This window comes from Manacus candei, unplaced genomic scaffold (assembly GCF_025592945.1).
Source record: "Manacus candei isolate 608988 ecotype Guabito, Panama unplaced genomic scaffold, ASM2559294v1 h1tg000049l, whole genome shotgun sequence".
NCBI classification, from domain to species: Eukaryota; Metazoa; Chordata; class Aves; order Passeriformes; family Pipridae; genus Manacus; species Manacus candei.
Genome location: NW_026138097.1, coordinates 5,275,892 through 5,291,569, shown reverse-complemented (window position 1 = coordinate 5,291,569; position 15,678 = coordinate 5,275,892). Strand labels below are relative to the sequence as shown.

General features: G+C 42.9%; 2 protein-coding genes across 9 annotated transcripts in view; one reads left to right on the top strand and one right to left on the bottom strand.

Moving 5' to 3' along the window:
• Nucleotides 1–14,729, bottom strand: part of IGFBP3 (insulin like growth factor binding protein 3) — a 37,942-nt gene extending 23,213 nt beyond the window's left edge. For 3 of the 8 annotated variants that reach the window (XM_051798919.1, XM_051798923.1, XM_051798922.1), the window contains exons 1-4: nt 13,296–14,729; nt 8,908–9,134; nt 7,251–7,370; nt 1,085–1,173 (exon numbers count right to left, since the gene is read on the bottom strand). In XM_051798919.1, the coding sequence (XP_051654879.1) occupies nt 1,085–1,173; nt 7,251–7,370; nt 8,908–9,134; nt 13,296–13,680 (821 nt within the window). In that variant the 5' untranslated portion in view covers nt 13,681–14,729. Of the gene's footprint in view, nt 1–65; nt 1,174–7,250; nt 7,371–8,907; nt 9,135–13,295 lie in introns of those variants that run through there. The other 5 variants (XM_051798921.1, XM_051798926.1, XM_051798927.1 and 2 more) reach the window with 4 other exon arrangements.
• The window catches only part of ADCY1 (adenylate cyclase 1), a 664,242-nt gene that overhangs the window by 211,269 nt on the left and 437,295 nt on the right, over nt 1–15,678 (top strand). The gene's annotated exons all lie outside the window — the stretch shown is intronic.

Genomic DNA, 15,678 nt, shown 5'->3' with positions numbered 1-15,678 from the left:
TGAAGGAAATGTAAGCCCTGTTGCACAAACTGAAGCAAAGAACAGAAGAAAGCTTTACCAAGAGCTTCAGTGCAACAGTTATCCTTTTCCAGTGGCATAATTCAGTGATGGTCACATTAGAAAATAACAATTAGAAATAACAATAAAATAATTTTTAAAAGTTATTTTAGTATTTGTAGTTATATCAAATACACAAAATCTCAAACTCTTCTGGAAACACTTCCTTTGCTCCACAAATTAACTTCTATTATCTAGAACAGGTCAGTTGTATGTATATGGATTAAAACATATTTGTAAGTCATTCCATACCCTTGCTTTCTCTTTGCATACAGAAGTATACACTAGAATTACCATGTAATATTTGGTATTCACATGTTACATTTAAATAAAGTTTATTAAAAAACAATTATATTAAATACAGACTAACAGAATATTCATAATATATTTTACAGAAAAAATAGCCATGTCTTTATTCTAGAAATACATTTCTTTAAAAAGTTCTTTGAGATTTTTATAAAACTTTTTACCCGTGAAGACAAGTTTCCCATCAGACCTGTAAAAAACGCCTTACCTTTAAATCCTTGTAAGTTTTTGTTTGTTTGTTTGTTTTGTGGATCTTTTTTCTTTAATACTTCTACAAGCTTAAAATCTATAAATTCTTTAAAATAAAGTAAAAAAACCAACAGTATCTTTTAGGATCAAATTGGTCACAGGCCCTTCTTAAAAAAGTAAGTGGAGACTCCCTGAATCCATTCTGAAGTGCCTTTTGTTTTTCTCTCTCTGGGTATCAATAGTGCACGTTTACATGAGATTTCAGAGCTCCTACATGTCCTATAGGAAGCTCAACACATGTTGGTGGCAGGGTGCAGCTGCAGCAGCATCTGCGGAGGCTGCAACTCTCCATCTGCTGCAGAAGCAGAGCTTGGTACTCCACATGCAATGCAGTCCACAGTGTTTGCCCAGCCCCCCCAAGGCCTCTGTGAGGTCCAGCGGCCACGCCCAGATGCCAAAAGAGCTGGCACCCAGTCCTCATTTGCTTTCCAAGTTATAGCAGTGGACATCTCCTTTTCCCTTCCCATCATACCCGGGAAGTGGCTGTCCGTATTTATCCACGCACCAGCAATAACCTCTTTTTCGGCCTTTGGACGGGCGGCACTGAAACAGAATAAAAGACTTGGTTTGCATGATTTAGGTTTTCTCTGCTCTTAGTGTTATACAACAGGGATTCCTGCTCATTTGATAGATGCACTACCATATCCTGACCATATCTGACAGAATCAGAGTATTTGTTACCACTACAAAGTATTTGAATAAAATCAATACCTCTGGGTCTAACTGCTCCATAATAAAACTGCACTGAGGACTACAAAAAAAAAGCCTTATGAAGTAATCCCTGTTATATTTGGCAGCACAGTTGCCCCCTTTGAATACCAGGACTACTTACTACAGTACAGGCTAATGACTGGGACCCATCTTTGGAAAAGAAAGTTAACAGATATGTTCTACACTAAAGCACAGGTCTGGAAAAGACAACCATTGCAGCAATAAACACTCCTGGCTTGCATCTGTTTGCTTGAGGAAATTCAAAACTGTAGCTGATGTTTATTAACAGATATACAATCCTTCTGTAATGGAATTATCACTCCAACAACTGCTAGGTGTACTAGAACTTTACATGTATATTTTCCTATAAATAAGGTTGCATATCTACTAGTGTATAATCCATGACAGCTTTAAGTTAACTGGCGGCATTACAACAATGTTGACTAACCTGAAACTACCACAGGCAATGACACTGAACCTCTTTAGAAGCAGTAGAAACGCATTATAAAGTGTACTACGTACTCAGTAAGTAATGTCCCTCCAAGAAACTAAGAATGGTAAAAACTAGACTAAAGGAGATAACATGCTACAGGTTGCATTCAGTATGCAACTCTGGATATAGTTACATACTGCGAACCTCTAGGACCTCATAGGGCTTTTACCCGCTTATAAGATATGTCTCTAGAATCTCACTAGGTTTGCAATGATCAGCCTCACTGTCAAGACACAGCCCCCATGTCAGCTCACGTTTTGAGATTTGGTGGTACAGGATTTGCTTCAAATGCAAACAAAAGGGGCTCTTTACTCAGGACATACTGACAAAGGACGCAGTAACACAAGCATACCTAGTTTCCTGAGGTTTTGTCTGTTGCATTGCCAATATGAAGGAAGATTGGCTAGACTGAAGCTACTTACATCCCTCAACACTGTCAAGTCTATCGGACAAGCAGAGCAAGTGTTGCCTCTAAGATCACATTCATAGCAATTCAGGTTTTTAGAGGTTCAGGCTGGTAAAAGTCAGATAAACTTGGTCACTACCACCCAACTGCTTGTTCTCCAGGGTCTCCAGGAGGGTATGGCAGTGGTTCACAACTCTAAGTGCCTTTTCCACGTTCAGGTACACAAGAACACATCAAGCAAGAGTTGGGCTTCATATGCTGCTCAAAGTGCCTGATCCTTTCCATGTCTAGTTTAGTATCTCAGATGACAGGGTGCTATTTTGGACAGAACTGTGAATATAGATCACTCCAGGGACAGCATGCACCAACACACTGGCCTGTGAGCATGGAGTAGTGCAGGCAGTCTTCACTAGGAACTTGTAAAAGAAGCAGGTCACACATTAGATACAATTTTTTCAGCAAGTTGTTTATTTTAGAGTAAATGAAGTAATGTTAATCACCATAACTGCAAATTAATACACCCTTATGATATATTATTGAGTAACAAGCCCAATGCAGAAATAATATGATGCCCTCCCTTCTGTGAATTTGCAGTCCTTCTACATTAGCCCTGTGAAAATGGACAGGAGCAGGATAACAAGATCCAGCTTAAAGTATATGTTAGTTTAGTTTTAGGAGAGGGTGAAGAGGTTCAAACCTACTGAAAGAACAGCTACATTAATAATTTGCTAAACTAAATTGTTACCTGCATTTCAGTTCTAGTTATCTTTAAGTCTTTAAACATAAGTCTTACTACTTATGTTTACTGTCTCAAAAGCCTGACTAGAGCTTACACATACTCTCCAGGATTTCTATGAATGGCTGCTCCAAGTCCACTGATGTCAAGAGAAATTTTCTTTCTATTTTGATGGCAAGTGGACTGGACTCTGGTTTAAGCAGTATTAACATTTAACAACTTAAATTCTTCATGCTCAAAACAAAGGAACTAATAAAAAACAGTCTTTGTACAATTTAAATTTTACAGAAAAGGAAACTGAGGCAGCACTACTTGAGTTGTTTTTCCCAACAAAGCAGGCACAGATGGAGCCCAAAGAGCATAGGCTTCTGGTTGCCAGCCTGGTGCTCCGGCACTTCTGCTAATACTGATACACTTCTGCTAATAATAGTAACATAGTCTCCCCTTTTAGAATTACTATATGAAGTATGTTACACAACTCTTGCTGATTCATAGGCTTGCATCACTCTCAAAACAAATGATCAATTAAAGTTAACTCATGTTGTTGGAGGTGTTGATTGTTTTTTATAGTTGCACAATCAATTTTCAGAATTAACTGCAAGATTAAGTTAGTCTGCAGAAACACCTTCCCTACTTCTAGTTTGGTTTTTTTTTTACTTCTTCTAGACAACCCATTTGAAAAGCAAACCCCTTGGATCATTTTACAGCTGAAATAACACTCTATGAAGAACCAATTTATCTTTTCCAATCTGTGATTTTGCACTACCCACTCCATCATGCTGTCAATAGTAAAGCACTTCTAATTCAAAAGTGATGCTTTTATCCTAAAACAGCTAGCATGTATTCCCCACAGAATACATAGACAGATCACCTGGAAAAAAAAGTATATCTGCTCTTGTGAATTTTGTACTCCACATACATTTCAAGGCTCTGCCCAGCTCTTCTGTATGACTTCATAACTTCAAAAACCTGGAAAACTACCCAAGTGGTGGAGACTAATTACTTCTGATAGAAACACCAGCTGCCAGCTTCCATGCCACCTGCCCCTCTCCTTTCCATAAAGAAGTGCCACAGAGGCATTTGCAGGGCACAGCAAAGCATATGGTATCCCATTAAATTCCTGGTCAACCCAGTGGTCTCCATGAAGCTGCAACTGTGGTCTTCAGGAACAGACTGCAGACAGCATTGACATATACCTCAGGCCATTTTGGCTCCTGCCAAGCCCAGCTCTGTTTTCAGTGGGACACTGCCAGCTCACATTTAGGTGAGTATCTGGCTGCAGTACACAAACATGGGGCAATTCTAGTAATTGCCCCATATAATAGTTCTAATTTCATCAAATCCTTTTTTGCCATGCTTGAGGCAGGAACATGCCTGTATCAACCTATTCCACATAAATATACCTATATACCACAGTTGAATAGTACAACCTTACATGCATGATTTAATAAGATGAAGAATTCTAAATTTTAATAGGTCTGATCTTAAGGAAGTTTATATATAAACACAAGGTGTGAAATATTTTTCATGTTATACCCTGACAGATAAATTTATGTTCCTAAAATTGTTTCACACATGCAAATGTGTTGTTCTTGAAAAGTTAATTTCTAGATATCCACAAATGTAATGAAAAATAACTGCTTTCAACTTGACTGGAAAGAGCAGGTGACCAGGAAGGCAGAATATGTGAAGTGCATCCTGAATGAGTTTAATAGTGTCCAGTACAATCATAATTTAGCAGGTTCCTACCATCCCACATCTACCACATTCTCATCCTAGACAGCAGTGTTGACAGTTGTTTCCAGAATTCAAAATGCCTACCTTGCACTCATTTTTCATTGGATTTACCATCTATTTCCTAACCTATTATTCTGCATTTTCTTGTGACAATATAATGTAATTCAACTACAGATTGAATGCTGCTAATAATGGCAATGAAGTGAATTAATAAAATAACCTAGCATTCTGTTAATGAGATTAGACACCTGCTCACAGTGTTCAAAATATCAGACCTACATGATGCTTCAAAAGGAAACCAAACAAACACAATTGCCACAACTCCTTGCAGGCAGTTAATTAGGTCTGGACAGGACTCACTTTTCAAATTGATGATTTTTTCTAGGAGTTAATGCTTTGAGGGTAACTACTGTTTGTGGTTTGTATTTTGTTGGTGAGAGAAGCAGGCTACCTCTGTAAGCCTTATCTGTGAAGGCCTGTTCCCAGCACTGATCGAGATTCATTTATGGGATCAACACACCAACCGAATTTCATGTAGAATATTTACTCACATGGACTCTGTTTGTGGGCATGTCCTACTGGATCCCAAGTCATCTCAAACTACCATTGAAACTACTGGACCTGGGTAAATTGGCACAGTGCTTGACAAGGTTGGCCAAGTATGAAAGTGTCCCTTCATCATCTGTGTTTGCTGACCAGACAGGCTGTTGCACAGAGTGGAGGAACCTTTCCTAAAGCAGTTTTGAAAGTCTCTAGGCAGGACAGACACTACACAGAGGGCAGAAGTATGTATTTTCTCTGTACCACTACCTTATTCTCAGCTTCCAGGAACAAAGGCTAGGTAAAATTATTATCTGACTTTCCTATTTTTTAACTTCATATTTCCTTTTTTTCTGCCTTGGTGGAAGAACTATGACTGCACTTCAAAGTACAGTCATCCTCTAAAGTAAGTCACTTTAATATGTGCTTACTGTGGATCTGATTTACTACATACACATGCCAGAGACTGCCTGCAAATCACTACACTTTTGCTAACAAACCAAAAACCTCAGAGTCTGAAGAGAGATGAAAGGAAGATCTACCGAAAAAAAGTAAACAATCTGTGGTCTTCTGTAATACCTGGAGAAGGAAAAGGGCTACAGCACACTTGTATGCCTTGAATGCAATTAACTGATTCTTAGCTGCTCTAGAGCAGCTAAGGAAATGCTTTTATGGCTCTGCATAGCACTTTAAAGCATTTTCTGAAAAAACTCTGATCAAGATGTTGAGTTTTGCTCTCTGCTAGTTTACATGCAGCATGACAAGATTGACACAGGCTTCTCAAAGCTCCAGGCAACAAGAAGAAACTTTCCCTGCTTGGGAGTTGCCATCACCTGCTTGGGAAAAGCTGGGAAGCATAGAAAGCTCAGCAGCATGCACCAAAGGTCAAACAGTGCTGTCAGTGTTGGACTGATGGCAGAAAGGAAGGCTGGAAATCTCACCCCTGTTGCAAATGCTCCACCTGACACTGCCAGCTTAATGCAGAGCTCCAGGGAATACCAGAAAGGGAAAGACTGTTTCTAAGAAAGCTGGAAGCCAAAAAATGGAGAGATACCATTCCTAAAATAAGGTTGCCTGGTTGGAGGTTGGCCTCTCATTTCCAACCAATGAACTGCATTAGCTAGCAACAGAGAGTCAACCCCTCCTTTGGTTACCAGAGATAGAGAGGCTGACTTGTGTAAACCCAAATGGGAGAGACAAGATTGTCCACAAACAAAACTTGTCCTTGAGAAAAGTCTTAAAAGAAACCTTTGAATTCAGGAAATTTTGGAATTATACCAAGAAACATATTTGGAGGCAGGCCACTAACTAAACACTGGAATTAGATGCAATATGCACTTTCCCAAGTTCCTGAATGAGCTTCAAGGACAGCACTGAATGGAGAATGCTGTTGTAGCTCAATCTGACACAACTGAAGCATAAATACCCACAGTTTCAGTCTGCATTTCACAAGAAAGGTCACAACCCCAGAACAAGAAAAGGGCTGAGAAGCCATCCTTGCTGCAGAGTAACTACTAGAAGTATCACTTTCACGATAACATGACTTGGATTTTGGAAGCGATCTGTGTAGCACATAAAGGACAGATATATACCCTTCTCAAGTTGCTTTTTGTAATATGATCCAGTGTAGTTCTTCTAGGAACTCTCAAGCAGCTATTTACAATTCAAAGCATTGATCTATTGCAGTCATATGGTGACTGCAACATTAGCTCTGTGGGTTATTGCAGAGGCACTGCTTTTTTTAAACCAAAGGCCATTAGTATCTAGGACACCAGTCAACCCATGTGTGATTAGGTACAAAGTTTCTCAAATGAACCTGTTGTCATGACCAACAGAAAATAAAAATACTATCCCCACTTGACAAGGTACAGCGCTATCGAGTCAGGTCCTAAAACTGGAAATGAACTAGTTCCTTTATAAAATGATATATAATGCACCTTGATGGTAAGATCTTCCAACAAAGATGTAGAAAAGGTGAAATGCATTCATTGAAATAATCAGAACTCTGTACTTACTTGCTTTTTCTTGTAGAACCCCTTCTTGTCACAATTTGGAATATGAAAGCCCCTTGGACTCAAGACATTCAGGATCTTTAGGTGGTTTAAAGTGTCTTCCATTTCTCTACGACATGGACCCTGTTAACAAGCATATTTGAGAAAACACAGATGAAACTTAATTCCCAAATTCTATCTTTCAGATAAGAGTTAATAAATCTTTAAAGGGCACAAAGCACAAACTCAAGCAAATCCACTAAAACAAAGGGATGGCTGGATGTGTCAAAAGGCAGACCATTCACAGAAAAAAATCTGACTCTCTGCTCTATTCAAGATAAAGCGATTTCTAAACATTGAAAGCCCTATGCTATGCTGAGGCACCTACTGGCATTTCCAGTTGAAATCACAGTCACATATATCCATGGGAAGGCTTAACCAGTATGTCAATCAGTAACATATAACTTAAATTTGGAAAAGCTGGCCTTGCACCAAGTGGGAAAAGAAGAAAGTAGGTCACTGGAAATATACTACTGGGTAGGCCTTCCCTAATGACATTTGATTTTTGTGATTCTGCTGGATTTGAAAGCTTAAATGAAATAGACTGAACTGAAAACAAGTAGTTTGGTATTATGTATATATAAAATTCCTCAACTTTGGACAATGATTCCCAACTTCAACTGAACCAAATGGCTGCAGAAATGCAAAGGACCAGTTGCACACAGTCTCATTAGATAAGTATGTCATTTTTCCTTACTTTCTTTATCTCCAAAAGGCTGACAACAATGTATTGAGGATTAGCTCTTGGACAATGAGCCAAAAAGAGCTTCCAGAAGCACTTTTAAGAGCATGTCTCAAACACCAACTAATTATTTCTCACTGCAGCCCTTTGGGGTAGGGAGTAAAGCGTTATGAGCCCCACTTAGCAGTCAGAAAACCAAGAGCAGAGGAATTCACATTTTGCCAGAGGCCAAGAAGGCAGTCAGTCTCAGCAGTGGGACTCAAGAATCACAGCCCACAAACTCTGTGCTTAGCTACATTCTGTCTGGGCATATTACTGACTTGGTCCACAAGCCCACTCCCTCAGTGGAAACCCAAAGAAATTTCTTTGCATGGTTTAAAAATGTTTAAGTTGCTGTATTGACACAAAGACTCATTTGGTGCAGTTTTTAATTAGTGAAGTAATGTCATTTATACTTTCAAGTGGTAATATTAATAGTTTGCTCATATAAAGTGCCTTTTATGTGAGTGTCTGAAAGCATACAGACTCCACAGTTCTACTGGAGATCAAAATGGAGTTTTTTGCTTAGTAAAGACCTTCTTTGTTGCTTTCACGTTTTCCTTCTGTACCGATCTCACAGGCTCTAAACACACGCTTTAAATTGCTGCTCTTACTGCTCAAACACACTGACTGCAAATCACATGCATTCAGATTTGGTCCTGAATTGGGACTACAAAAAGATCAACAGCTTTTTTTAAATTATTATTTTCAAGTAAGCTTCCAAAGTCAAACAGACCAGTATCAGAAGCTAATATGCAGATACAGCTAGAAGACCACTTGCTGACAAAGGCATCTTGCCCCTGACAGACTTATTTCACATTTTTACAGACACCAGCAGCATTGGTAAGCTGGTGTACCTTTGCTCATGGGACCCAACCATCAAATACAAAAAATACTTACATACTCAGTCTCTTGTTTGGATTCAGAAGACAAATTCAGTGTATCTGTACTCTGTGAATCATATTCCACTTTATAACGCTGAGTATCTTTGGCTTGCACTTTCCTGATGATATCTATTTTGATGTGTGGTGGATGCAATTTGGAATCTGGCACCCTGTGAGAGTTTGGAACGCCCTGATTTTCTGTGCTGCTGGTACTCTGGTCTTCTTCTGAATCACTGGAATTTCCTTCAAAAAGAACAAATGCAGAAGAAACAATGTTAATCAACTGCCAATTGCATCTGCAAGAGCAGATGAATCATAGGATATCCTGAGCTGGAAGAGACCAACAAGGATCATCAAGTCCAGCTCCTGGCCCCATACACCACAGCGCCAAGAATCACACCTTGTGCATGAGAGCATTGTCTGAATGCTTCTTGAACTCTGGCAGGCTTGGTGCTGTGACCACTTCCCTGGGGAGCCCAACCACCCTCTGGGTTAAGAATCTTTTCCTGATATCCAACTCGAACCTCCCTTGACACAGTTTCATGCCACTCCCTCAGTTCCTATCACTGGTCAGGGCAAGAAGAGCTTGGTGCCTACCTCTCCCCTTCCTCTTGGGAGGAAGCTGTAGACCAGGATGAGGTCTCCCCGCAATTAACGAGCCATTAGATTAGTCTAAATGCTTAATTTTCCTTTTTACAAAATAGCAATATATCAAAAGATGAACAATGTAGCATTCATAGAATAAGCCAGGTTGGAAAGGACCTCTGAGATCACCAAGTCCAACCCTTGATCCACTGCCGCCATGGTTACTAGATCATGGCACTAAGTGCCACATCCAGTCTCATCTTAAAAACCTCCAGGGACAGAGAATCCACCACTTCCCTGGGCAGCCCATTCCAATGCCTGATTACCCTCTCTGTAAAGAATTTCTTTCTAATATCTAACCTAAACCTCCCCTGGTACAGCTTAAGACTATGCCCTCTTGTCTTACTGATAGCATGCATCAGCATCTTTGTTACAGAAGTGATGACTTTTGTAACTGAAGCATCCTGATGCTCAGAGCGGCCTCATGAGGTGCCTCCACCACCCGCGCAGCCTGCACCCAACACCTGGAAAGCAGCCAGCGCCACCGCCCCTCGGCCCTCGCTGCATTCCCGCCCGCCGGCAGCAGGGGGCAGGCCCGCGCCGCCGGAGCCCAGACCGCCTCACCCCAACGGCGCCAGGGCGCGGATCCCTCCCCTCCGCCACTGCTGACTTCAACAATCCCAGCTCAACGCGGCCGGCTCCGGACACTTTTGGGCTGCGGTATGGCTCTGCCTTCCCCAGGGTGGTAATTTTTATTTTTTTTATTTTTTAAGAGACGTTAATTCAATCAACTCTACCGCGCTGAGTTTCCTGGTTCTAATTAGCCACCTCTAACACTTCTCCCCCTCCCCTTAACTTTATTCAACACACAGATCAGGAAAGAAAAAGAACAGCACGCTTTCATTCTTCTGCTATAAAAATCAAAATCATTTCTAGGTGTACAAAACACACTTTAAAGATAATGGAAAAAATGCCATTCATTCTGTAATGGTGTCAAAAGACAAACATTGCTTTCACCTCGAGCTTCAAAAATATTTTCTCTTTACCACTGAGAAGACATCAGGAGAAACACATTTTTCTAACATACTCCATAAGTCCAGTGTTCCTGTCCCTTCTGACATATTTGTCTATGCTGCTTTTTTAAGGAAATCCAATTGGGAACGCACAATAACTGATGTGTTAACATCATGATAGCACCCAATATTAAAATTATATTTGATGATTCACTGAAAAGACACAAAAGCTGAGAAATTCAGTGCTAAACCTGAAAGTCCGCATTCACATAGTTCATTTGACACTAAATATTTCAACACAGGCAGTACAGTGGCACTGCCAATACACAGGAATGGTGGAAGGAACATGAGAGGAAGCGGGATCTGAATTAACATTTTGGTACCAGTGGTTTTAGTGTAGCCACGGCTGGCAATTGACATAATTGACCAGGAAAATCCAAACTGCAGTGCCAATGGATTAAGGAAGTTTAAGTCTTAACTCTCAATTTCCTCGCTTTTGTGGGTTTAACTCAGACTCTCAGTGGTATTTGAACATATTTTTGGTGGTTTAATGTCCTGTTTTGAAACAGTGGTATTTTTTTCCCCACATTCTCAATGAAATTTGCAAGAAATGAGTCAATAAAATGTTATGAACATGAATCTAGGTCTTCTGCGATCAGTTCAGTTTACTAGTTTTCCTCTTCTACCAAAAAATACGTAGAAAATAACGTGCATTGAATATCCATGACCATGGCTGGTCATTTCAGTTTACACAGGCCATCATATTTCAACAGCACTTCTTACACTTCAATTTCAAATGGTCATATTGCCACATTTTAAACTGTAAAGCATATTTGATTAACTCAGTTTCACAAAACTTAGTGCCATGCTAGCTTTACACCCTCATAAGAGAAACAAAACTGCTATGATAGTTACCAACTCTTTTTCTAAAACAGATTAGAAGGGTTGCACGTGCACACTACTACTTAACACTTTCGTGCCCAAAAAAACCAACTGGAAAGTCAGTGGTCCACTACAGTGCTACTGTAATATACTCCACCCTATACCAATTTCCAGCAATTTCGTGAACTAGTAATGACCAACAGTATAGCACATGATGCAGGACCTAGCTGTGTGTAAAGGAGATGATGTGATCCTGCTCAGAGAGGGTGTATACCATGGAGTGTTGTATTCGGAGCTGGGAGTGGAGCAGTACCCACAAGGAGGTGGGCACTACATATCACATAGGTTTGCAATACTTCTCCCTTGTTGCACACTGTGTTTGCAACCTTCACTCCTTAAATGTGAACTGTATGGTCCTACTTTGAGCTTTTTAAGCAATCAAAGCTTCTGCTGATTTCAAAATCGGAGCTCTCCCTCAGCCAAGAATGCAAATTCAGAAATTCAGCTGAAAATGGAAAGATTTTCAGCAAAGTGCAGCTGTTTTCCTTCTCTAATAGTCAGTGTTAAAAGCACTACATTAAACAGCATCAACTCTCAAGTATCAAGAAGATGCCCCCTTGTTTCCAGTGTCACTCCAAGGATAAGTAGGAAGAGCCAAGCTCATGTGATGAAGGAAGCTGCTCCGTGTTCCAAGATTTAAAACTTCAGTGAATACCTCTAAACTCTCATTTAAATTGTCACAGCTTGGGAGCAGCACATAAATAATTATAATAAGGCTTTGCCTATTCTTCCAGAAGCCAGTTAACTGGAGCACTGGTGCTACTGCCTCAGCTAAGGAGAGGATAGTGAAAGAGGCCCTGCAACCTAGCAGAAAATCTCCTGGCTTTTTAAAAATGCAAATAGGAAAAAGCCTTTTGACACACTTTTCTATTAAATAAATGTTCACATACTTGCTGTTGGCTAGCAAACAGTTTAATTAAATGTTTGCATAGAGGGACTGTGCTTTCTTGATCTGAATCCCAAGTTTCCCTGTCTTAAGTTTCCAAATGTGCATGCTAACAGAGCTTTTTCCAACCGTCCCTTTCCCTTCAAACAAAACAAAACCCGCTCAGTGAACGTCTCGTTTACAAGACACGGAAGAGGTACGGGAAAGCTTCTTTTGACCAAAGATTTATTTGCAGTGCTGGCAAAAAACAAACGTCCTCTTAAACACTGCTGTGCAAATGCTTTGTTCTGAATAACTACCTTTCCAGGCCAAAGGGATATTTAATTCTTGGGGGTTTTTTTCTTCCCCTTTTTTTCCTCTTTGTGCTTAGATTTCCCTGACTTACCCACGCTGCAGCGCAGGAATTAGAGCCCACTCCCTCGAGTTTTTGCACACCCTCTTTCCAGGAACACTGGGGACAAACTGCGAGGATTTCATCCTCTCTCTCTCTCCATTCAAGCTCTGTAGCCTGGGAGTCCCACGCACCCGCAGAAGCAACATGCAATCCCTCCCCCACTCCCCCCTCCCTTTTTTTTTTTCTTAGAATAAAAAAAGGCAACTCTGCCTCTTTTGCGAGGAGCTACCTCTCAGCATCGGTATTAAAGAAAAGCTATATATACAAAAATAAGGTGGAAGAAGTAAATTGTCCTTTCCTTCGGTGAAAGCACACCTCCTTCAAAACGATCCCAGACTCGGCTACGTGGCTGCCGGCGGAGCCCCCGGCCCGCGGACCGACAGACGTCGGGCAGCGAGCGAGGGCCCTTTCCGGAGACAGAGCTCCGCGGCGAGCTCTCCCGGGCCTCCCCGCTGCAGGCAGCTCTCCTTGTAAGTTACAACAAAAGAAATCGGGAAAAAAAAAAAAAAAAAAAAAAGGCAAGAAAGAAAGTAGCGAAGAGGAGGGAGAGCGGCGCGCAGGCAAGCCACCCCTTCGCCTCTTACCTGCAGCGTGCGGTCCCGGCAGCAGGAAGGCCCGCAGCTTGCCGCCCGCCGTCGCGTTGGTGCAGAGCCCTCGGCCCTCCAGCAGCGCCTGCAGCGGCCGCGCCTCCTCCGGCCGCGGCTGGCAGCTGAGCCCTGCGCCGCAGCGCTCCGTGTAGATGCCGCAAGGCTGCCCGGGGCGCAGGGCGCAGGTGAGGCAGCAGCCGCAGCCCGGCTCCCGCACCCGCTCGGCGCAGTCGGGCTGCAGGGGCTTGCACTGTTGCAGCGCCCGCGCGTCGCAGGGCTCGCAGCGGACCACCGGCCCCGCCAGCGCCGCCGCCGCCCGCCGGACCAGCAGCGCCAGCGCCGCCGCCGCCACTGCCCACAGCACGCCGGGCCGCGGCACCATGGCAACCGGCGGAGGGAACCGCCCGGAGCCGCCCCCGCACACCGCGGCCGGGAGCGGGATGGGCAGAGCTCTGTGTGGGTGCTGAGGGAGCGAAGCGGAGCAGCGCAGCCGGTGCCGCTTCCGAGGGGACTGCGGAGCTGGCGGCCGCTCGCAGCCCTGCCGGAGCGAGGAGGCGGGGAGCCTCTGCCGGCTCTCGCACGCCGGCCTTCCCTGCAGTCGCTTGCCCTCAGTCACATAAAGGCAGCAAGGGCTCGCTAGCAACAAAGGCAGCTTTTTCCTTCTCTTCTCCCCCCCTCCTGCCTGCAGAGCGCCTGAATTACTTGGCTCGACAGTAACTTTTCTTTTTTGGCACACACACAACACTCAGGGAAAAAAAAAAAAAAAGCTTTGAAAAAGTTAAAAGACAAAAAAAAAAAAAAATCAAAAGCCAAGCCCAGACGGTCTGAAGAAAACCTGGTCCAAAAGCGCTTCAGAAAAAAGGAGAAAGCACGGAGGGGAGTAAAAATAGTGGGGAGGGGGAAGAAAAATCGAGATTCCCTTGTTTTTTTTCCCCGTGCCGCCTGCCTGCGTGCCACCCGCTCCGCTCCCCGCCACTCCGCGCCTAGCTGTGTCCCCCGCCAGTCGCCTGCCCGTCCCTATATATCGCCGACCGCCGGCCCGCCCCGCGCCGTGAATAACGCGCAGGAACGCCGGCCCTCACCGGATCCAGGGCTCGGTCACGCAAGGCTGGGAGGGCGGTGCGGGGCGGGGGTAGTAGGGGGTACGCGGCGCTGACGGCGGTTTATGAGCACTTCTTAGAAATCAGCTGTGCGGGGTACGGCTCTGGCGAGAGGAACACGTCTTGTGCCTTTTGTTTCAACAAGAAGTGCTGTATGCGTGTGCGCGTCCCCGTGTCCGTGTGCGTTTCCTTGGCACCGGGAAAGGAGAGCAAAGCTCACGGAGAGTGCCCTTTTTTGGACTCCTGGCTACAATCCTGTCCGCTCTGGGGCTAAGAGCTCCGGCCACGGAGAAGGCGTGCCTTTGCTAACGCACGCACACGCCCGCACGCACGCAGGTTCGGAGCGTAATTTGGGACCGGCTTGCAGCTCACACGACACCTGCGTTTCCTAGGTAGATGGGGGGAAATGTATGTGCACGCGCTCACCCGCACACCCACACACCTACGTTTCCTCAGACGTTGCTTTCTGGGCCAGGACTTGGTTCGTTTCATAAGGGATGTACCTCCCTCAACTGTCTTTTTAAAGAGTTTTCTGAACTCTTACAAACTTTTCCTTTAGTCTATAAGAAAACAGTTTCTATTGCAACATCCTCTCAAACCCAGGAAAAAAGAGCCAAACAGTCCATCCCCCCAAAAACCCCAACATTGAAAATCCACGTGGATTTTGCACAATGCATGCATTTGCATTCAGGTTTTGGCCACTGCAAATTCTGCTCCCATTCTGCTAGGCATATTCTGCTCCCTGTTAACTTGGCTTAACTATGGTCAAGAAAATCTGAATTGGCAATGCCAAAATTTGTTACCATCCTTTCTGAAGCTCTCCTGCCATCTCATGAGGAAGGGGATGGTGAGCTATATGCATAGACATATATAATGGTGTTTCACCCAGAGAAGCCTGCTCCTTGTGAAAAATAAAACCAATAATGCTCACAGATACTGGTTTATACAAATATCTTCTGCTGTGGGAATGAATGTTCTGCTTTCAATTCCTTCATCATTAAAACTGAAATTCACCTTTCAGTAATTCTTCAGCTGTTCATGTGTTAAAATTCAACTGGAAGAGAGAAGTATATATATTATTGCTCAAGGTACTGGTCATGATGCTGTGAATCTTGAAAACTGCACTTTTTACAAATCATATCTTTTTAGATAATTAGAATCAACTATTCCATTTGTTTTCTCTTTTCTTTATTCAGTGCTTACACCTTTCAAATACCATCTTGAAAGAAGCACTGTACATAGCAGGATAAAAAATATCTGGTTTTATTTATGAATAATAT